At 43.1% G+C, this 23,049-nt stretch overlaps 1 protein-coding gene across 1 annotated transcript; it reads right to left on the bottom strand.

Annotated features, from left to right (window-relative positions):
• Positions 1–1,778: 1,778 nt before the first annotated feature.
• On the bottom strand, positions 1,779–22,617 carry MYLIP (myosin regulatory light chain interacting protein). The gene is made up of 7 exons (XM_068960583.1): positions 22,366–22,617; positions 21,116–21,306; positions 9,724–9,909; positions 8,048–8,245; positions 7,212–7,376; positions 5,847–6,267; positions 1,779–3,256 (listed from the first exon to the last, which is right to left on the bottom strand). Exons 1-7 carry the CDS (start codon positions 22,450–22,452, stop codon positions 3,167–3,169), a joined length of 1,338 nt encoding a protein of 445 aa, XP_068816684.1. The 5' UTR covers positions 22,453–22,617; the 3' UTR covers positions 1,779–3,166.
• Positions 22,618–23,049: the final 432 nt, after the last annotated feature.

The raw sequence follows: 23,049 nt of genomic DNA on the forward strand, positions 1-23,049 counted from the left end.
GTGAGTCAGCTCTTTGCATCAGGTGGCCAAAGTACTGGAGCTTCAGCTTCAGCATCAGTCCTTCCAATGAATATTCAGGACTGATTTCCTTTAGGATTGACCAGTTGGATCTCCTTGCAGTTCCAGGGACTCTCAAGAGTCTTCTCCAATACCACAGTTCAAAAGCATCAATTCCTCGATGCTCAGTCTTCTATATGGTCCAACTCTCACATCCACACGACTACTGAAAAAACCTTAGCTTTGACTCTACGGATCTTCGTCGGCAAAGTAATGTCAATAGATGATCAAAACTGAGTTTTCTGTTCTCTTCCTGCTCTTGTGCGTCCTTTCCTCTGAGGTAGGAGTTCCCTGTGCAAGAACCAGATCTGACTGCCACCCTCTCATCCTCAAAAGTTCTTGGTTCTGAACGCAGTGGAGAACCAAGTCCAAATGAAGCCTAGAATTCAAGGACGTCCACTACTGTAACTCTAGCCACATTCCCTTCTGAGCTTCATTTTCTTACCACGTCATTGACAACAGCAGATGGTCCAGACCCCCAAACTGCGCTCTAACCCTTTGTGCACCATATGCTTTCTTTACCACCTAGCAAAATTCCTCTATAATGTTGAGGCTCAGCTTACAGGGTTTTTGGCTCCTAAGGAGAACCAATAATCAACTTCTGTGCCTCCATAGCACTTTTCTTATAGCTCTATTAAGTCACCTTGTAATACAGTAGTTTTTATGTTAGTCATTAAATTTTAGGAGTCCACGGTCTAGAAGAGTGAACAATATCTCATCCATTTGTTGGCCTGTCATCCATCCATCCATTATTCTGGCCAGCATTTTGAGACCATCTCCCTTAGGATTCCCTCCAGTGTTAATATTCTATGATTCTGAATATTAATTTCTATATATAGAGAAAACAGTGTAAATTATAGGTTAAGTCCTATATCATTCATGTCATGGTCATTATTAAATTTCCAGTGCTGCATAATAACCTAGCAGGTGCTCAATAAATGTATTGATTGAACAAATGAGTTAATTCCTAGAAATTGACAGTGGGCTGATTTGTGAAAAACAAATCTTGCTTTTCTTGACTTTTAGAAAATTATTTACTTAAAGTCACTGCACTTGTACTGAACTTCTGCAGCAGCTGAAATTACACAACTGCCACAGATAGTTCTGAGTTCTTTATATTACGTGCACTGTACTCTGCTCCACAACGTACTTCATGAGCACACACTGGCACACGTAGGGCAAAGAGGTACTGGCAGAAGCAGGCAAGCTGTCCTATGGAAGGCAGTCGTCATGTCTGCAGCCTGGGGCTGTCTCTGCTGGGACCCGGGACAACACTCAGCTGTCCTGACTAGGCCACGCACTAGTGGTACCACCCAGGTTTATATTTTTAACTTTCAACTCTGCCACTCCCTTCCTTCTCCAGTACTTTACAGTCCTTTTCCCAACTTCTCTTCTGCTTGTGCATATGACCCCACTGTCACCTACATTCCAATCCTATAAACCAGAAAACATAGATGAATGAGTAACTGGTAAACATTCTCCACAGTTAGAGCCAATACTCTGAACATTTTCAAACTTTCCATGAAGAACCACAGTAGATACTAACCAGGATGTTATCTGTGTTCTTTTTAAATGATTAAAAACTGGCTTAAATAACAATCACTATGACGATACAAACACCCATGTTTGCTTTAAAGTCTTTATTATCCTGAATATAAAAGACAGAAGTCCTCTAGGATATAACAGAGTTCTTTATGTGGAAACATTATTTTTTTACAAGTGAAAAAATAAATACCTCTTGGAATAAAGGCTTATATGCTAATATGTGCCATAAAAAAGTAGAGTTTTAATATTTGACAAAATGTCTGTGCAAAGAAACAAATGCATAAACACATTACTGCTACATTAAGGCAATATGGAAAGTATACTCAGAAATCTCAGTAAAGTGACAGTGTAGGTTTCTAGCTTTAACGTAGCTAGTATTGCACCCAATAAGGTCACCTAGGTTTCCCAACATCCTAGAAAACCCACAAGCTGACCAGCGTCCAAAATTCCCAAGTGGGAGTGGAAAAACATGATTAAGAATACAGAAACAAAACAAAACACCCGAAACCCCTCTATAACATAGAGGGACAACAAAGAGTTAATACCTAAGCATTTACTACCAAAAAAGGAAAAAAGCATATAATATCTAGGACATCTATGATAAGGCTGTAAAAGGCTTGATGGATCAAGCAAAAGCAACCCCACCGGGTGAAGCTGGAGCAGGGTGCATGGGAGAATTCAAGAACCACCCCATTTGTATGCCATGAAGCGTCATCTCGGCGAGCAATGCTCTCCCTTCCAAGGAACATGCACTCCCTTTTTAATCTTAAAATGTTCCCCCAACTCAAGAGGCCCAAGGAGTGCCAACTACTACATAGAAATCATCTAACTAAACTGGTAGCATTCTATCATTGAAAGGCTTGGGGATGTGGTAAGAAGAAGGGAGACGGAAGGGACAGGAATCCATCATGTGGAGTGATCTGCTTTCCACTGGCCAGACTGGTTTAAATCTGACAACTTTGTTGCCCACTTTAAAAAAAAGTTCCCGAATCGATTTTTAAATCTGCTTGCCTCCCAATCATTTTGAACAAGTTAGAAAAAACAGAAATGACATTAAAACGATGACTATCTCTTTAAGAAAAATTTTCCTATTAAAAATGTCCAGAGCTCCGTGACCCGTACAAAAAGAACCAAGTAAATCCTTAAAATAAATTCTTACAAAATTGGCTGCAGGTAGGAAACTTACCTTGGGATACATTAAGGAGACTTAAAACATCATTTTCTAAAAGGTACCCACTTTAGGGTTAGGGTGCCACTTAACTGATGTCAAAGATTTTTCCTGATTCCTTACTTGATCATAAAAAGAAGGAAAGTCCAAGGAATGTATCTGGGTCCCAGAGCTCCTCCTGGTCACCACCCAGCAGGTGCTGATTCTACACATGGTACATTTTGGCGGTGAGAAGTAGTTATATTCTTTCTATTCTTCCTTGTTGGTTTTTCTTCCCCTATACGTTGCATGGCAGATGGGTGTTGGAGTATTTTTTCTCTCCACAATCTATCTCTTTTATAGCTTATACTAGTGCAGTTCATGGAGACATGGCATGTCCTGTAAGTGCACAGCAGATCAGATCACAGTCAGGTTGAGAAGACTGGTGTGCGTTGGCAGGTAGACATGCTGGATGTGGTCCACCCGTGATCTGCAGACGGGACACGACTGGAAAAGAAGCGGCACTACAGGTTAGGACACCTTCTCGGATCTGTGTCTTCAGTGTTTACCTGTGGTACCTGTTACAGTGCATTTTCTAAATACGCTGTGGTCACAATTATTTCTAGCTTTTCCCTGGGAGAGATCTTTGCTTTCTGACCAGTTTGTAAGTTTGCACTTGACAAAGGATTAAAAATAAAGATGATAATACACATATACAATGGAATATTACCCAGCCATTAAAGAGAATGAAATAATGCCATATGCAGCAACATGGATGGGCCTAGAGATTGTTATATGAAGTTAAGTCAAGCAGAGAAGGAGAAATATCATATTACACCACCTATGAAAGTTAAAGTGTAGTTGCAAAGTCGTGTCCGACTCTCTGCAACCCATGGACTGCAGCTCACCAGGGCTCTTCTGTCCATGGTATTCTTTAGGCAAGAATACTGGACTGGGTTGCCATTCCCTTCTCCAGGGGATCTTCCCGGCTCAGGGATCTAACCTGGGTCTCCTGCATTGCAGACGGATTCTTTACCATCTGAGCCACAAGGGAAACCTGACATCTTTTATAGGTAAAATCTCAAAAGAAATGATACAAATGAACTTACTTATAAAACAGAAAGAGACAGACTTAGACAATGAACTTATGATTGCCAGGGGGAAAGATGCGGAGCAGGGATAGTCAGGGAGTTTGGGATGGACATGTACACAATGTTATATTTTAAATGGATAGCCAACAAGGACCTACTGTATAGCATAGGGAACTCAGTTCAATGTTGTGTGGCAGCCTGGATGGGAGGCGAGTTTGGGGGAGAAAGGATGCATGTCTATGTATGGCTGAGTTCCTACACTGTTCACCTGAAACGATCACATTATTAATCGGCTATACCCCATGTATGGATGTGAGAGTTGGACTGTGAAGAAAGCTGAGCGCTGAAGAATTGATGCTTTTGAACTGTGGTGTTGGAGAAGACTCTTGAGAGTCCCTTGGACTACAAGGAGATCCAACCAGTCCATTCTGAAGGAGATCAGCCCTGGGATTTCTTTGGAAGGAATGATGCTAAAGCGGAAACTCCAGTACTTTGGCCACCTCATGCAAAGAGTTGACTCATTGGAAAAGACTCTGATGCTGGGAGGGATTGGGGGCAGGAGGAGAAGGGGACGACAGAGGATGAGATGGCCGATGGCATCACTGACTTGATGGACGTGAGTCTGAGTGAACTCCAGGAGTTGGTGATGGACAAGGAGGCCTGGTGTGCTGCGATTCATGGGGTCGCAAAGAGTCGGACGCAACTGAACTGAACTGATACCCCAACACAAAATAAAAAGTTTTAAAAGTAAGTAAATAAAACTAAAGATTATGAAAAAGTATAAACTGAAGGAAATTAACCAGGTTTTCAGTCAGACTCTAAACACAGCACAGTGAGTGAAATGATTACTGACGGTCTTTTGCTGTGAAATGAGACTGTAGTCCCCACATGCGCTGACTATGAAGCCTCGGGCAGGGATGCAGGAGACCCAGAGACCCTTCCAGAGACTGTGTCCTTGGCTAGTTGGCTTGGACAACATCACTGGGTGGATGTCACATGGCCAGGGAGCATGGTTGCTCCAGTCACAGGACAGTCACACACCCCCACCCCCACCCTTGGGCTGGCCTCTCAGCAAGCAGATCCCCTCCTCAATCACAGGGGGAGCCTTAGGTGTGAGGGTCAGACAACGTGGACAGAAAAAGGCAAATTCACGACCACTCCTGGGGAAAGAGTGTATTGCATAGTCTAAGGAAGAATGCAGGCATCCTCTTGGCTCATGTGTAGCCCTAAAAATAGTTCTGAAATTAGCAGCTTCTTAAGGACTAGAAGTTATTTAGGGCTAATTTTACATAAAACCACAGCGACATGTAGCTAACAGTTCTAGGGGATGAAAACAAACTGAAAAAATTTTTGTAAAAGGAAATGCAAGGTGCAAGAAAGGAAAACCTACTATGTAAGAGGTACTTTATTTTGTGTACAAACTTTAAAAGTAGTTTGACTTGCTAACTGAGAGCCAATCCAAGGGGACCTGAGAAACACAGTTGGTAATAAAAGGAAATGAATCATAAATAATCAGGCAACAACCTACTGTGAGTTAACTATCACCCAAAACTCTAAGAATTCTTCCCCAAATAAATAAGTAAAAGACACCATCCTCCTAAGTGTCAGGAAGCAGAGAAAACATGAAATGGAAAAGGAGTTCAGCCTTCTTTTGGGAGATCTTGTTGGAAGGTCCAGCCCAACGAGATGTCTTACCGTGTAAATCTGATCCTCGTTTCCAGGACTGGAAAGAAGCCTGTAGTTTAGTAATTACATTGTCGAGAAAAGTGTGCTAATCTATACTGTTTTCTAAGGGCCACACCTTCCTAGTCACCAAATACAAAGACCTTCCCCAGGTAGACATGGACATTTTCCATCAGTGCCTCCACAAGTCAGCACCTGGCCCGTGGCAGCCAGCTAAGCAGCAGCCCCTCACCTGGAGCCATGTGGACCCTCACCTGGAGCCAGGCAGCCCCCTCACCTGTAACCAGGCAAGACCCTCACCTGGAGCCAGGCGGCCCCCTCACCTGGAGCTGGGTGGCGCAGCCCTCGCAGCACACGGTGTGGCCGCAGGGGCAGAAGGCCGAGTTGATCTCACCCTCACAGCAGAGCACGCACAGCATGGCCTCCTTGAGTTTGCGCAGCTTCTCCTGGAGGGCGCGGGTCTGCTGGCAGCCAAGGCCCTCACAGCTGCTGCAGCTGGTGCTGCTCTCTGAGGACTTCAGGGGAGAGTTTGGGGGGCTGGGGTCGCTTCTGGGTAGGAGGTCCACCACACCCGCGTTATATAGAGCCCGCCTGGCGTGGTCATATGCCTCCTTGGAGGTTCTTTTAATATCGAAGACATACTTCTTGCCCAGGTTGATGTTTTCATTCAGAAAGAGAGAAGCCAAGTGGCCCTTCAGGTCTCGGCTGTACTGCATCATGACGGCACTGGTCACCGTGTCACACCTACGGACAGAGACGCAACACCCACCTCAGTGCTGACAGGCCTGGGTGTCCCCACGAGCCGGACCTTAAATGCTGCCGTGAATAGGGAGGCTCATGTCCACAGACATTTAACATTCTTGTCAGCATGCATGAAAATAAATCCTTTCAGTCTCGCATGTGTTAAGCATCTCAATGATGCCACCTCTATGCTTCTCAAATGTCTCCTGAGAAAGGACCTCTGGTTGGGCAGTGGTGAACACAGAGGGCACCTCCACGGACAGTAGCTACAGTCGAAGGCAGCTTATGGCAAGAAAAGGGACGTTTTTCTTTGTAACCTTGGATTTATGATAAAAATTTCTACAAATTTTCCATTCTGCTTCACAATGTGTCTATTTTAACATAAAATAGTTCAGTTGCCTGCCAATTACATTTTGTAGCTTTTGATTTTCCAAATATTTGAGTCAAATCACAACACTAAAGCACCCTCAGAAATGAGGGAATCAATATGGTTATCGAGGGATCCTCATTACACACTGAGGATTCAGAGCAGCTACTCTCCCAGGGAGGAAAAACAATTTGGGTTATCCTGCAGGGAAAGGGCAAAACACAAGGGCAAAAACAAGCCCTCCCTGAACAAGCCCTCACTCAGAGTTACCTTGGTCAGGGGGTGGGGAGGGTGGGGGTGGTGAGGAAAGGGGCTAAGAGATGAGCAGTGGAGCGAGTCTGTGCAGCTCACACTCACACCTTCCACACCACATGCACGTGTTCTGAAAGAAAAGCAGGACAATGTTGAGAAGGACCCCTGCTAGGGCAGAAATGAAGGGCTCACAAATAGCCGATTTTTTAAACTCTGTACACGGTTCACTGACACAATGATCCCAGGAATTGTAGGAGGCTTGCTGTCACCTGGAAACCTCAGCCCCGAGGCAGACCCTGGGGTCATGGAGCACAGGAAGGGTACATGCCTGTAAAACGCATGTGTCTCTGTGATGGCTCGGTAGAGTCCACTGGCCGCCCTGGTGCTGATCATCTTGAACAAGAGCACGATGCTGTTCCCAGACTCCTTGGTGACGGTCAGGTACACATTCTTCCCTGACTGGGTGGCCATCTGCACCACGGGGTAAGCGATCCTAAAACGGGGGAAGAGAAAAGTAAGCCAACTCAGGGGAGGTCCGCCACTGCGCAGGCACCTAGTGAGGTTCCCATGGGCCGTGGCCCAGCCGTAAAACCAGATGCTCAGATAAGACCATCAGATAAGCACTCTGCTTGCAAGTTATAAAGGTTCATTGAAAAGCACTTGGGGTAAGTGAAGAGGAGCTCTAGAGGGAGTTTTGGGGGACTGTGTGTAGGTGAAATGAGATTTTTATAGCCATGAATGACATTTGAGAAATATTAACTCCGCCACATCAGTACACTTAAGCCTGCATTTAAAAAAAATAATGGAATGGTTATCAAGGCCTGAATAAAATTAATGTACCTATCCCAAATGAAACATGTTATCCCTAAAGGATGACTGTTTAGTAAATCCCTCTCCACTTTCTATTTTCATGATCAGAGCTATAAGAGTATATACACACTTGAAGTGAAGTCGCTCAGTCATGTCCAACTCTTTGTGACCCATAGACTGTAGCGTACCAGGCTCCTCTGTCCATGAAATTTTCCAGGCAACAGTACTGGAGTGGATTGCCATTTCCTTCTCCAGGGGATCTTCCCAACCCAGGGCTCAAACCCAGGTCTCCCGCATTGTAGACAGACGCTTTACCGTCTGAGCCACCCTAAACAAATTTAAGACCTGGGATACCTATTAATTGGGCTGAAGTCATCTTTACAAATGGAGATTCCTTCAGGTCCAACCCCAATGAGGAGCTTCTGCCCCTCGCTGTCCCTCACAGAATGCCATTCAATGCCGTAGTTTTCCATTGCTGACACAATCTGCAAAACTTGGTATTCGGCTGAAGCCTGGCTGGTCCCCTCCAGCTCCTTATGCTTTGCCACAATGCTGTAAGACACCAAAAGGCCAGAGTGTACAGAGAGGTTAACTGATGCAGTCTTCAGAGAGAAATCTATTATTTCCACTAGTGAATTAGACTGACACTGTCATTTACGAATCATAAAAACTTAAAGCTATATATTATTGATGTTTCATTTAATTAGCAACCTTATTGTAAAATACTTTTAAGACACTGTTCAAGATCTCAACTATTAAATATTTAGTAGAAAAAACTACTGGGGATGCCAGATGAGGATAAATTAAAACAACAGAAAATCTCTAAAAATATATGTAAAAAATTTATACCTAGGAATGGCTCATGTATTTGTCTAAGTTTACTTTCTAAGTTTCATTATAATATAGCATTATATGGGATTGATTAGGTCATTTGGAACTTAAATATGCAGGATCTATTTTATCTATTGGGGTGGAACAGCCTCCAACATAGTCCTTAAAGATCCCCATCCCCTGGTATCCACGCCCCTCTATAACTTCCTTGAGTATGAAAAAAAGAAAGTGAAGTCACTTAGTCGTGTCTAACTCTTTGCGACCCCATGGACTGTAGCCTACCAGGCTCCTCAGTCAGTGGAATTTTCCAGGCAAGAGTACTGGAGTGGGTTGCCATTTCCTTCTCCAGGGGATCTTCCCAACCCAGGAATCTCCTGCACTGCAGGCAGACGCTTTACCATCTGAGCCACCAGGAGGCCTTCCTTGAGTATAGGCTGGATTAATGACTTGCTTCTAATGAACAGATTATGGCAAAAGGGATGGGCTGTCACTCAATTCTGAGATTAATTTATAAAGACTCCATCTTGGGTGTTCGCTCTTGCTCTGACCGGACTGCCTGTCTTGGGGGAAGCTAGTCACCATGTTATGGAAAGAGGCCCATGTGTAAGGGCACAGGCCAGGCAACAACAAGCCACCTGAGCCCAGCTGGAAGCGGATCCTTCCCTCAGCTAGGCCCTCGGACGAGGGTGAACCCCATGGGCAGCTTGACTGCAGCCTCCTGAGAGATCCGAAGCCAGAGAACCCAGGCAGGCCACGCCAGACTCCTGACCCAGAGAACTGTGAGATGATGTTTCCTGTTTGAAGTCACTAAGTTTTGGAGGGCAACTCATTACCCATGAATAGATAATTAAAACACCTATGTTAGGTCTCTTGATTTAATCCTTTCTGGGATGAAGGAAAGGTCAACATACCTGATAGACTCTCTAAGAGACTTACATTCTTAAAAGGCCAGAGACTTTATAATTTCTGTTACACAGCATTTTGTATAAGGGCATTTATTTGTGTGGATTATATTTTGTGTTTGTAAGTTTCTCAAAGAAAAGGATAAGAATCTTTTGAAAACAGTTGGTTAGAGTGGGCAATGGTCTAGCCTCAACCTCACAAATTACCTGTATCTATCAGTTTGATCTTTCTCCTGGAGATTCTTATAAATCTGCTAGATCCATGACAACAAACAGGAGCCTGAAGTGAGGCCTCACCTGTTCAAGGTGGCACTAGAGAGCTCCTTGGCACACAGCTCCTCGTAGCTGTACTTGGCCGTGTTCTGGTTGTAGTCCCCAAACTTGGTCTGGGCCAGGAGGGCGCTGAGTTCCACTGCCTGCTCTGGGGAACACTGGAGATGGCCTGCCAGGAGGGCTTCCTTTATATGCAAGAAAAAGATATGCCTGCAAAGCAATATGAGAATGACGTTATGCCGGGGGACTAACATGGTTGTCAGACGCACTGCGTGGCAATTCCATAATCCCTTTTAAGTAAGAAAAACAGAGCAGGGTAGAAAGCTACCTGGGAAATGCTTACACTTACAGACCTTTTATTAAAATTATGAGTAAGGCAAAATAAGTCTAAGGAGTACATACACACATAATAATTATATACACGTTTCTGCATTATACATTTCAAAAGAAATGATCTTAATCAGAAAATTTCTTCTTGATGTGTAATTGATATCTTATTCAAATGACACTCAAATCTCTCGTTTTCACCTGAACTTCTCTGCTAAGGCTCATATGCAAATATCCAAGAGCTTACAGACTTCGCCCCTCAGTGTTCTTCAGTATCCCAATTTCACCTTGTTTGGAGCCAAACTGTCTTCCTCCCCAAACCCACTTTTTCTCCCAGTGGAAAGCAGAGACTGATTTGCTATTTTTACCACACACTCAATCTTGATTCTTCATTTTCTTTCTGCCTAATTTCTATCTCTGAAAATTCTTTTAAATCTAGTTCCGTTTTCCCTGTTTTTACTTCCTCTGTCCTACTGTACCTCTCAACTGTCAGAGAATTTACAATATCCCCTAGGCTGATCTTTCTTCTAGACTCTGCATGAATCCATCTTCCAAGCTGCTTGCTTCTGATATAGACTTGCCATTCCTCTGTTCAGAATCCTTCAAGACATCCCCATTGTTTGCCAAGGAAGCACACTGTCAGCATGAACCCAGACTTCTCAACGTCTTGCCCCAGATTTCCAGCCATATCAGGTGGCACTGGTGATAAAGAACACGCTTGCCAACGCAGAAGACATCAGAGACCCGGGTTCGATTCCTGGGTCGGGAAGATCCCATGGAGGAGGGCATGGCAATCCACTCCCATACTCTTGCCTGGAGAGTCCACGGACAAAGGAGCCTGGCAGGCTACAGTCCGCAGGGTCACAGAGAGTCAGACAGAATTGAAGTGACTGAGCAAACACACGTGCACTCTTGTCATTCCCTCCCGCCACTATGCCCCAGGAAAGGGACAATTCTTTTTTTCTGGAAAAACCAAGCATATTCACACTCCCACATCTCTGGTCTTGCTGTTCCCTCTGTCCTGAAGGCCACTCTTCCTATCCCCTCATCTGGATACCCTTCTGTCTAATTTACACACAAACCATTTAGCTGCATGTAAACTGACTTTCTAAGTGCATCTAACATCAGAGAGTTCTATAAATGTACATAAAACTACACACTGTCTGCAATCAGTTTATATTCCCATCCTAGTTTCATTCCATCTGACCCTGTCCTAACTGTACGCAACACTGCATTCCACATTTACCAAAAAGTAAGTGAAACTTAGAGTCCTTGAAAACTTCAGATGTTGTTACCTGACAATTTGTATTGCCTAAGACTCTGAACAGAGTGTTTAAACTGTCATAGACAGATTGGCCAGGGTTATGAAATTTGTCTCTGGCAAATGCAGAAGTATAACTTTCCCTGATGACTCAATACATCCTTTCCAACATGCTGAAATGCCACACTACTCCCTCAATTAACAAATGAATTGTGATCATCACTGTAAAGCTCTGAACAGGTGCTCCTAAACTCAGCTTCCCCCTTCAGCTGGATATCCTTATTCGAGTCCTCAAGTCACTTTTATTTATGTTAGTCTTGTGTCTGACATCCAGGTAGAAGGTATGAGAACAATGCAAGGCAGGAGAACCTGAGGCTAGAAAAAACAAGGAGGGGCACTGCTGAGTGTCTCAAAACTTTGGGCTGACAAGAGCCATTAATCCTCCTTTAAAAAATGCTTAAATTCAACATTTTGTGCCTTCTACAACGATAAAGAAATGTTTAAAATTATCAGACTCTGCCAGACACTGCAGTGTTTTTTTTTTTCATTCAAAGCCCCCTATGAAGAAATCACAGTAAGAATGCATAATAGCACTGAGAGAACACAAGCATGGTTTTTATTAAACCAAACATCTGCTTGTCTTTAAAGTATTTCTGACATACTGCTAAACTGAAAAGGGGGTCCCTACTGGGGGAAAGAAATGACTACAAAAATAACTTGTTTTGAAATTTCGGAAGACTGAGATCTAGCAGCCCCATAAAATCTTGGTGTTGCGACACTGCTTCAGGCCCCAGAAGGCTTTTTAGACAACCATTCGGTGAACTTCATCTTGGTTTATGTGCCTCTGTCTCTGCAGTCATCAGAGGACATGCTAGCAGCAAACAAAAACCTCAGTATATGCTTACATTAAACAAGAAAGCATGTGCTGAAAGATTTTCGAGGGTATCAGCCAAACTAAGTCTTCTCGATTTAATCACTGCTTATGTGAAAGTGTCTTTTAACTGATTTCCTAGGTATTAAGTTAGAGACTAGTATAGCCGGCAAAAGAAGAGGTTCAAAATCAGTCCAATTTCTTTTTCTAAACTATCCATGCCAACTTCTAGACAGACAACTGCCAAAATCAAAGGCAGAGAAGCAATAACAAAATATTAACAGGTGGCCAGCAGCCTGAGAGTAACGCTGATCCTTTCTCGGCATGTGAGTTGGAATTTTTAAAAAGGGGGTGGAGGGCAATAGCGTTTTCTATATACTCCACATTCTAGGCTGTACTGCGACTGCTACCCTCTTAAGTACAAAAATCCCCCTCTTTACAGAAACTTTCTGGTAGGGCGCTTCATGCATTTTGCCATTTCATGGCAATCAAGCAACCTTTTCAAGTCAACAAGTCTGTCATGCATCGTCTCTGTGCCAAGCCCTATGCTGGAGTTCTGGGGTTCAAGGGTGAATATATGTGATAGTTCCTCTTTTCATGGAACTTACAGTCTTTTGGTGTGAAGGAAAGTATCCTATCAAAATAACTCAGGCTGCAAACTGGCACTTAGGTGACAAGTTTATGCTCTCCAGAAGAGCACGTGGAGCAGCGATAGCAAAGGTCACAGCGGCGGCAGGCCATCAGCAGACTTTATTTAATGTGTTCTTCCCAGATGGAGGATGACAGGGCGTGCAGAACCATTGACAGCAAGGAATCCAGGGATGGCTCAACAGTTAGGGGTGGTTCTGAGTGAAGTATTTTCTTCTATTATTTTCCCTTGAACTATTTGGCCTGTAACTGACTGGTTCATGGATTTCACCCTCTCCCTTTTCGCAGGCTGGGTTAAAGGTTACCAATATTCTCAAGATAAGTAGATGTGTTCAAAGAAGTCAGACCTGCAGTGAATTGCCTTTTTTTTTTTCCCAAAGATCAAAAGTGATTGGCATATCTAATTCAATTTAGGCTACATGCTAGAAGCATAAACAGAAAGAAAGCCTTTGAACAAAATCATGTCTTAAGCAAATGTCTATGAATATATCTTAATAGACAAGCTCATTTTCTAAACATTCCTTTGGCTGCACCTTGAAATTCATGATTCTTCCAGTTTTACTCAGTTACTAAGAAACTGGATACTTTCAGCATAGGATGGGGCTTAGAAGCCCAAAGTGAAAAATTACCAACTAACTCATGTTTTTGCATTCATGAATTCACACTTACTGCAGCATTAGGGAAGATTAAAAAGAAAGAAAATAGGAATAAATATGAGGATATATATTTTAATTTAAAAAAAAGAGCCACACATCCTTAATATGTTTTGTTTAGAAATATGTACTTAGAATTTCCTCTATTTTTAAAATGAATTCCTTTCCACAATTTTAAGCCATAAAATTAGGTCTTTTATCTTTTAAGAACTGTAATCAGAATACTCTCCTCTAAACCGTGCCTTGTCTCATAAAGAAATCATCTAATAATCAAAGCAGAATTTTCTGCAAACCAATCGGGAGTTGTGGATCTGTTCATCATGGACAGTTACTCTCTATTACTGCCCTCCAGTTATCTTGCCGGTTATGTAATTTTGAAAAGCTTTTCATGACACAAATATAAGACAACTATATCCACATTCACTATTAAACTCCAAATGAAGTAACCAACTAAAACATCTCTAAAATGGCTGAAAGTGAAAGTGTTAGTCGCTCAGTTGTATCTGACGCTCTGCGGATATGGACTGTAGCCCACCAGGCTCCTCTGTCCATGGAATTCTCCAGGCAAGAATACCGGAGTGGGTTGCCATTCCTTTCTCCAGTGGATATTCCAGATCCAGAGATCGAACTCAGGTCTCCTGCATTGCAGGCAAACTACTAAATAGTTATTTTTAAAAACTCTCCGGTCCCAATAACTGAAGTGAATTTCTCCCCAAGAGACTGACTGAACCTGGCTCTCCATTTTAACAGCTGGTTAGTCCCTCACAGAGTGAGACACCCACTGAGGTCACCTGAACGTGAGCCTCAGTTCAATGAGTCATTAAACCACAAGCTCTAACTGCCAGGTTATATTTTAAAATTATCTAACCACAACAGAATTGCTATACGTTTGTTTTGTATCTTAAACTCCAGAGCAACAAAAATCAGTTCAAGATGGATCCAGGCCTAAATATAAAAGCCAAAATGGTAATAGTTTTAGAACAAAACACAGGAGAGTATCTTCATGACTTGGAGACAGGCAAAGGTTTCTCAGAATGCAGTCAGCAAGAATCATAAAAGAAAAAAGTGCATAAGTGAAACTTAACCAAAATTAAAGACTTCTTCCAGTCAAAATGCATTAAAAAAAAGACCAGCCAAATCACAAGAAAAAGGTACACATATAAAACAAATATCTGACAAAAAACTGGTATATACAAAGAATACGTGTGCAGCTCAAAAATAAAGGCAACAACTAAAGTAAAAATGGGCAAATGACCCGAACAGGTATTTCACAAAAGATGTTTGAAAGGCCAATAAGCTGATGAGAAAGTGTTATTAATCAATAGAGATGTAGAAATTAGAACCACAATGCGCTAGCACTGCAAACCCAGCAGAAGGCGGGCAGGAATGTGGAGGAACTGGCCCCCCTGCACACTGCTGACAGGAGCACAGAATGGTACAACTGCTTCTGGAAAAGGTCTGGCAGTTACTTGTAAGTTAAACAATTACCTCCTCTATGACCCAGCTATTTCAATCTTATTTACTCAAGAGAAATGAAAACACATGTCTACAAAAAAAGACTTGTGCTTGAATGTTTATAGCAGCTTTCTTCATGACAGCTGGAAAACAGGTGTTCATCAATGGAGTATGGATAAATAATCAGCAGTACATAATACAATGGAATACTATTCAGCAATCAACAGCAACAAGTCACTAATGTATACAACAAGACGATGGGTCTCATAAAATTTATGATGAACAAAAGGACCCAGACACAGAAGAATACCTACTGTGTGATTCCACTGACAAGAGGTAGAACAGGCGTAACTAATCTATGTTGGAAAAACATACAACCTGGTTGTGGAGTGAGGTGGGTGGAAGTAGGGAAGGAGAGTAGAGAATGACTGCAGAAGGTCATGAGGGAACTTTCTGGAGTGATGGTAATATTCTAAATCTTAAAAAGGGTTTCATTTAAACAGGTACATCTATTTGCCAAAACTCACCAAGTGGAATATTACAATTTATGCATTCCATCATATGAAATTTTATATTGAAAGAAAAAAGAACTATAGGCAAAGATTGAGTTCTAGTTAACGATATGCATAGTGAAGTATTTAGGGAGATATCTACTTACAACTTATTTTGAAAGGTATTTAAAAAAATTGATAGATGGGTAGAGGGACCAATAAGTGGATAAATATGTGATAAAACAAGAATGTCAAATTGTTAATAGCAGAATCTAGGTGTTTTTGGTGTTCAATGTAAAAATCTTCAACTTATCTGTACATTTGAAAATCTTTATAGTTAAGAGGTTGAGAACATAATACTAGTAATAGGGTCAAGGTTCAGAATTCAAATGAGGAGCCATAACGAAAATGAACCATCAACTCTAACACATTTCATGGAAAGTTTGCAACTGAGAAAACTGTCACAGCCAGTAATTACCAAGTCAGGTCTCTATTCAGGCTTAAGGAAATCTTTCTCAAAGCCCAAAATGTAAAATGGGAATCACTGATAAATTTGCTTCCTCCTCAGGCTCCAAAGCAGTTAAATGGTAAGGAGGGTACAGGTGAGAGAAATTCCTCACTTCAAATTGATTACAACTCACTCCAGAAAAAGTACCTCGAAGCATTAAATCTCACTTCTAAAAGGTATGATTACTCACTCACTGGAGATAGGTGTCCCTGGGAAAATAACAATCCAGGCAATCGCAGAGTTTAAGAGTGTCAACTACCATCTCTTTCTCAGCAATCTAGATTAGAAGCCTGGAATCAGGGACACAACTCAGAATAAATATACCTGGAACCTAATCCCACTGGTCACCCTGGGTCTGACCCTTGCTGCTGCTGCTGCTAAGTCGCTTCAGTTGTGTCCGACTCTGTGTGACCCCATAGACGGCAGCCCACCAGGCTCCCCCCATCCCTGGGATTCTCCAGGCAAGAACACTAGAGTGGGTTGCCATTTCCTTCTCCAATGCATGAAAGTGAAAAGGGAAAGTGAAGTCGCTCAGTTGTGTCCGACTCTTCTCAACCCCATGGACTGCAGCCCACCAGGCTCCTCCGTCCATGGGATTTTCCAGGCAAGAGCACTGGCGTGGGTTGCCATTGCTTTCTCCAGGGTCTGACCCCTTAGTGCCCTCTAAATAGTCAGATTTTATTTATAATGACATTCAAAATGAAAAGTTCATTTTGGCTACAAATCAATTTCTCAATGTTCTCTGATATTTTATATGTATATATAAGTATCAGAAGTTCAAAAAGAGATGAAGGTGCCCAGGTGGGCATCCTGTGGCTAAAATAAACAGAAAACCACACAAACATCCCATATTCTGAGCAGAAAGACTTAATAAATTAGAATTCAGAAATGTAATTAATACTTTCTTTGAAAATAATATACATGTCTGTTTTTAACCTTTTTTACTTTCCTGGGGCCAGTGTTATATTTGGGTGTATCAAAAAAAAAAAGAATGTGTTGTTCCACTCTTAGACATGTAACTGATATAAAAAACATAATATTCCTGCAATGCATCCTATGGAATTTACCCATCATGAATCACACAAAGGTAAGTTCTGTAATCAACATTTACCCTCGTGACAATGTTTTATAAGATTCTGAACATGATTACAGGCATGGGCTAGGGTCAACGTGATTCAGCTGTGGACTGATTTGAGCTTATCACCTCATCTCTGCCTATAGTTTATATGTGGTATTTGCTTTGTGGGTTTCAGTGATGCCATCGTTCCTGAACTTTCGCATGTCTAAGTGATTTTTGTTGGGAGATGGAGAAAAACTGAATTTAATAAGTATCAAGGACCTACAAATTTGCTGAAATTAGATAAAGCCGGCCTGCAGCTTGAAAACTATCTGAACTTCATAAAAGGTCCAGGTGGGTGGTAGTTCATCCTCGATAAGAACAAACAGCTACAATGAACAAATGGCTTTGAAGAGGGGGCGAAGGAAGCAAGCAAACAGAAGAATGCCAAACACTGAGCAAATTAATCAAGAAGAACCGCTAGAAAACGTTTAATGATGAGATTTCTTTTAGATCATCTCAAACTTTTCAGGTTATAGAAGCAAACTGGCAAAACATGTCAATATCTACAAGAAAATCTGTATTATCAGTATCAGTTAACCCCATTTTTACTGACTTCCAAGTTCTTAATTCATTGATTCAGCAAATATTTACGCACCAGGTACTTATTAGACTCTGGGGATACATGGTTGATCAGCTCCTTCTTAATGGAATTTAGATTATTAGAGTAGCTGATGATAAGCAAATGGTCACAAAAGTAAATGAGTGCTACACATTCGTTAAACGTTGTAAAGGAAAGTGGCATGATATATTAAGGAGAGTTCAGTCTCCTCAGTGGGCCTAGAGAAGGCTTTTCCAAGGAGTGATGAGTGAGCTGGGGCCTGCAATCACACTCATCACTGCTCACAACTTTAAGACCCTAATGGGATGCGACATTCAGGATTACAACATTTCCATGAACATGTACTTTAGCATCACGGAGTGCTTGTATGAGGATTGTTCTCTGGGATAAAGGATTCAGGTGTTGGTGAATCTTAACTAAGAAGGGTGCCCCCTAGCAAAGAACACAGAGCTCTGCTAAAACGTGGCAAAGTCAGGAGAAACAGAAAGGTTTTACTGGCAGTGGATGGTATAAATACCTACTATCCTTGAAGCATATAATTCTCTAACCTCTGGTTTTGAAAATGTTGACAAAATCTGGTCGGAATTGCTGTGAATAACCAAGAGCCTCTGAAAGGTAAGAATTTCAAAGATCACTGAGATTTCAGATCCATTTTCAGAATATATTAGTCTCACGTTTCGTTTTAATCCACAGAATGGCAAACATCTGCTGAAAATACCTGCTGTCTTCCTCTCTGAAATGTTCCAGCTGAGTCTAAACAAACCTCTCCGGTTACTTTCCAGAATTCCTCATTCAAGAGCAAACAAAATAGTCTGGGTAAAGAATCAAATCTAAAATTAGGCCACATAAGAGACCAGACTAACTCTATTTCCCTGTCTAAGCAGACACTGGAAATGTTTTTTCTATCTTCAGAGAAATGTTATCTAGAAAAAAGCATTAGAAAAGTGATATGAAGAGAAATAGAAGCCAAAGGAAAAAAAAGAAAATCGGCTAGAAGGGATCTTAAAGAAACTCTTTCAGGGTATTCAGCAGGTCTCAAGTCTTAGAAGGCTGTTTACGCCAGTGGTTGGTGGCTGAGCTGAACCTAGAATGCAGGGCTTCCGTGTGGCCCCTAGGACTCTATCAGACAGGCCTTTCCACCTGTCATTCTCTAGCAGCCTCCCTAATTTGATGCAAAGTAATGTATGAACTGCCCCCCCTTAGGCCAGCTCTACTGTAAGCAGGCTGCTTTAATTGTCCATGGAGGACAGCTTGGGCAGGATATTTCAGCACCATTTAATAAACTGTCCAGACACTTCCAGTATACTAAGTGCACCCTCATGACTTGACTGGGAGATGCTAAAATATCACCTCTCATAACTGGACTGGCAAAGCTGAGCTTACTCACTGTGTAAATAGATCTATTTTACTTCCATGGCATTTTATACCAATATTTTATAACAAACGATTAAACATCAAAAACATTAATCACCAGCTTTACTATGTTAACATTAGGGGAAATAAGTGTTCCTGTTCTGTAGTATCTGGCACATAAACACAATGCTAACTATAGCAAAACTGGGCCCAGCACAACTTATGTTCCTAATGAAAAGGTACAAAGCTAATTATAAATCACTTTATCTATAAAGCTGAATGCTATATACAATTTAGGTGGCATTTCCTTAAAATTCTGTTACTTCAGACAACCCCACAGAAAAGTAAAATACTAATATTTTAAAAATCAACAGTTTTGATCACCTGAATTTTCTGGTATGATTTCAAATGGAATAAAAATCAATTAAAATTACTGAGTCTAACCAGGTATGTGCATTCTTTGAGTGCTATTAGGCTTGAATCTCAAGAGTCAAAGTCAATTGAGTCAATAGAGTAGGAAATTTAATTCCAATTCTAATTCATAAAATGTATTTCTTGCATGAATAAAATGGATTTGATAATAGTTATTAACTCTATTATAAGAAAACACAGGTAAAGAATGTCTGGTAGCAAACTGTAAAATCTGTAAGCATTTATAATACAAATGCACATGTTACACTGTTATGATTGCTATCATTTAATGATGTATTTAGTCCTCCAAGCTTCTGCAGATTAAAAAAATAAGTTTGTGTCATCAAAATAGATTTGTAAATGGAGGCCCTGAAATAACTGCAAAATCAGGATAAAACTAAACAATGAAAATTCCAAGAGGTTGTGTTTTATATATTTACATATATTTTTTTCTTACTCAATTGCAAGTTATCAAACTGAACTGCAAAGTAGAAGCATTCACAAACCAGCTTTAAGTTAAAAAAGAAAAAGTGCAACCTATCCTGATGTCATACAGACAGCTAAGACATTCTTAAACAAGGAATTACTTGAATATTTTGCAAGACATTTTTAGAAGCACTAAGAACTCAATATACTAGCTTCTCTCAGATACAAAATTGAACATTTCCTTCACCCTTTAAAGCTCCATAACAAGGCAAAGCAGAGATTTCAAACTCAAATAAACAGTATTTCAAAATGTGTGTCTAGCCATCCTCTGGTAAACGACCAAAAAAATAAAATGACATGCTAAAAATTGCTAAAGAATATGGCTCACTCATCATTACTCAAAACTGTCACACTCACATTTTTTATGGTCGTGGCAAATTTCCAAGCCAAAGTAGGAAAACACTAAAACTAAGATCCAAAGTTTGCTGTGTTTAAAAGTAGTCATTTTCCATTTTTTTAAAAAATAAATATACCACTATAAGATTTAGGTCTCCTGCATTTCAGCAATAAATACTAAACACCAGTTTCCTAGCTTAGCTCATCCTTGAGGAAAGTATTATGTCTAGTCCAGGGCAGAATCCATTTTCTGTTTGAAAAAGGAAACCACACGCTCCAATTGTCTCGTACTACTGGTAGCTTTCTAGAAGTAGAGAGAAATTTAGCAATCTAAACTCAACAATCATGTGTAATGTGTTTGTGGGGTAGCATGTTACTACTGGTGTTAGACCAGTTTTCTTAACTGCATTTGCAAGAAACTGAAAAACTTAAAAAATTCGGAAAAAGAGCTCTTTGCTACACACTGTAATCTGACACTAGGCTGAAGAAGTTGACCAAGTTTAAGTAACCCAAGAGGAACTGTTTCCTGCTTTCTGTTAGAACAGTCTGCAATGACCTACAGTAACACTGCTGAGGCAGAGGTTACTATCGGGCAGTAGATGCTGTTATCAGGAAGTCAGTTGGGTCTTCTTTCTTTCTTTTTAAGAATTTTTTTGAGTTGTGGCGCTGATCTCAAACGTTTGTAAGAATTCATCCCTGCTCTCCCATCGTTTATAAAGACAAGAAAAATACCGCAAGAGCTGGAAAATGTACCCCTGGGCAACTATGCTGCTCTCTTTTCACCTCAACAAAAGAACAGTGCTATGGAAAACGTCTAAGTTATGAACCTCTGTATCAAAACAAACCTGCCTGTGAGCATCTCTGGGAAGGTGCAGTGGCTCTCCCTAAAGGGAATCAAAGGTCTATTTGACATTGGTTTATTTTAGCATCATTTTACCTAGTCTGCTCCTGTAAGATGAGATGAGGCTCCACGAAGAACTTGACTCTCAGTTTAAGCCGGTAAGGGGCTAGCCCATCCATCTGCTGGGAGATCCGGTTTCTCAGATTTAGCCATAAACTTTCACCTTTGCTACCCGTAAACTGCAGTCCAAAATAATCAACTTCTATAATTCCCAATCTCCTGCACACCTAAAACAAAAATGAATGCAGCATAGATAAGCAAGCGGTCCATGTGGTCAAAGCAAACCGACTCCATCTAAGATTCTTGCATATGTTTAAAAAAAAAAAACAAAACACAAAGTTCAACAACGGTGTTACAATTCCTGTTGTAGGCTATAAGAACAAAGTTCTAAGGCTCCAGTGATGCTAAACCACTAGTCGTGGTATAGAGGCAGGCACAAAAGGAGTTCTCAAAATGCAGCCTTCCAGAAAGCCTGAGGAGGGGAATCCACGGGGTATTTTCCTTCTTATTCCAATCACTGGAATTCCCTCCACCAGCACAATCTGCACAGCTGACTTGGCAGCTTATTATCTGGACAATTTTAACCATCTGGGTTCCAAAAAAATAAACACACTGAGGAAACACGCCACAAGTGTCTGCTAAGCTTTACAGAAGGCTTTCCAAACATCTCAGGTCGAGGTGGGTTGAAGGCACAGCGTTTCCCTTGAGAGCAAATCCTGACGTCTGCCACACCGCTAGGCGCTGTTTGGAACGGTTTTTACTCCTAAGGAAACGCGCGTGCTGACAGACAACCAAGGAGTTTATGACCCAAACCCACCGTCGCCAGCGAATCGGGAGAGGCAGGGAGGTGAACCGGCCGCTTGAGAAGCAGTGGAGAGGCAAGGGGCCCGGCTTGTCTGCCCAGCAACCTGAGGGACCTGCGACCGCCTCCGGCCACCTCATCCCGGGACGCAGGTGGCGCCGCCGGGCCCCGCGGGGACGACAGGCAGCCTCGTGCACACACCACCTGCAGCAGGTGTGCCGGGCCGCTTTCTTCCGGCAGAGTGCCGGGCTGGGGGACCGGGTGGCAGGCCCGCGGCCCGTCGCGCCCCCGCCCCACCCCCACCGACGGGCCACCCCCGCGCGCGCCAGGAAGGGGGCCGCGCGCCCCTACGGCCTCGGGAAGGAGGGGGCGCAGGCCGGGCGCCTGAGGCGCACTCCCCACCGCCGCCGCCGCCGCCGCCGGCACCACCGCGAGGCCCCCCGACCCCGGTCTCAGGGGGCCGGCAGGGCCCCCCGGTCCTCACCTGGTTGAGGCAGTCCTCGCCGTTGGCTTTCGCCTCCACCTCCACCTCCATCAGCACTGCGTCCGGCCTCGTCACATAGCACAGCATGGCTGGGGCCGCCGCTGCTGCCACAGCCGCCTCGTCTTTGGTGTGCGCGGGGCTCAGACTCAGCTCCGGGATCGGCAAGGCTGGCCCCAGGGAGACGGCAGCCCTGCAGACCCCTGCCCTACGCCCCGCAGCCGCCGCGCACCAACCCCCCCTGCCTCGCCAGCCCGCGCGTCAGCCGGCTTCCCGAGTCCCGCGGCGGCGCCGCACTCCAGCAGCCCGACTGCCTGCGCCGCGACGGGGACTCCTCAGATATAACGGCCCCGCCCCCATCGGCTGGGCCCTCCCTGCCAATCACGGCGGCCCCGCCCCTCCGCCGCCACCCGGTCAGCCAATAGCGGCGCCCGCTCAGCCGCCGCCCGCCCTCCCAGCGCCGGCGGAGTGTCCCCCTGCCCCCCACGCCGGCCGCCCCGGAGTTGGCGGCTCGCGGGCGCCGGAACGCTGTGGAGAAGAGGGAGGCCCCGGAGCGCAGCCGCTGCGTCTGCCCGCTGGGCGACGCTGCTCCGAGCCCGCGACCGCCTGGAGCTCCCGAGCCTTTTTGACGGGCTTGAATTTACAGTGATTAACCGTCTGCAAGCTGCTGCTATTCTTTAGAAGCCT

Source organism: Capricornis sumatraensis, chromosome 22 (assembly GCF_032405125.1).
Source record: "Capricornis sumatraensis isolate serow.1 chromosome 22, serow.2, whole genome shotgun sequence".
Taxonomy (NCBI): domain Eukaryota; kingdom Metazoa; phylum Chordata; class Mammalia; order Artiodactyla; family Bovidae; genus Capricornis; species Capricornis sumatraensis.

What these genes read in the sequence shown, in the direction of transcription:
- MYLIP (XM_068960583.1), bottom strand. Translation starts at nt 22,452, where the DNA reads ATGCTGTGCTATGTGACGAGGCCGGACGCAGTGCTGATGGAGGTGGAG. An exon ending in TCTAGTGCCACCTTGAACAG is followed by an intron (nt 8,246 to 9,723) that starts GTGAGGCCTCAC and finishes GGTGTCTTACAG; the next exon opens with CATTGTGGCAAAGCATAAGG. An exon ending in GCTGCGCCACCCAGCTCCAG is followed by an intron (nt 3,257 to 5,846) that starts GTGAGGGGGCCG and finishes CTTCTTTTCCAG; the next exon opens with TCGTGTCCCGTCTGCAGATC.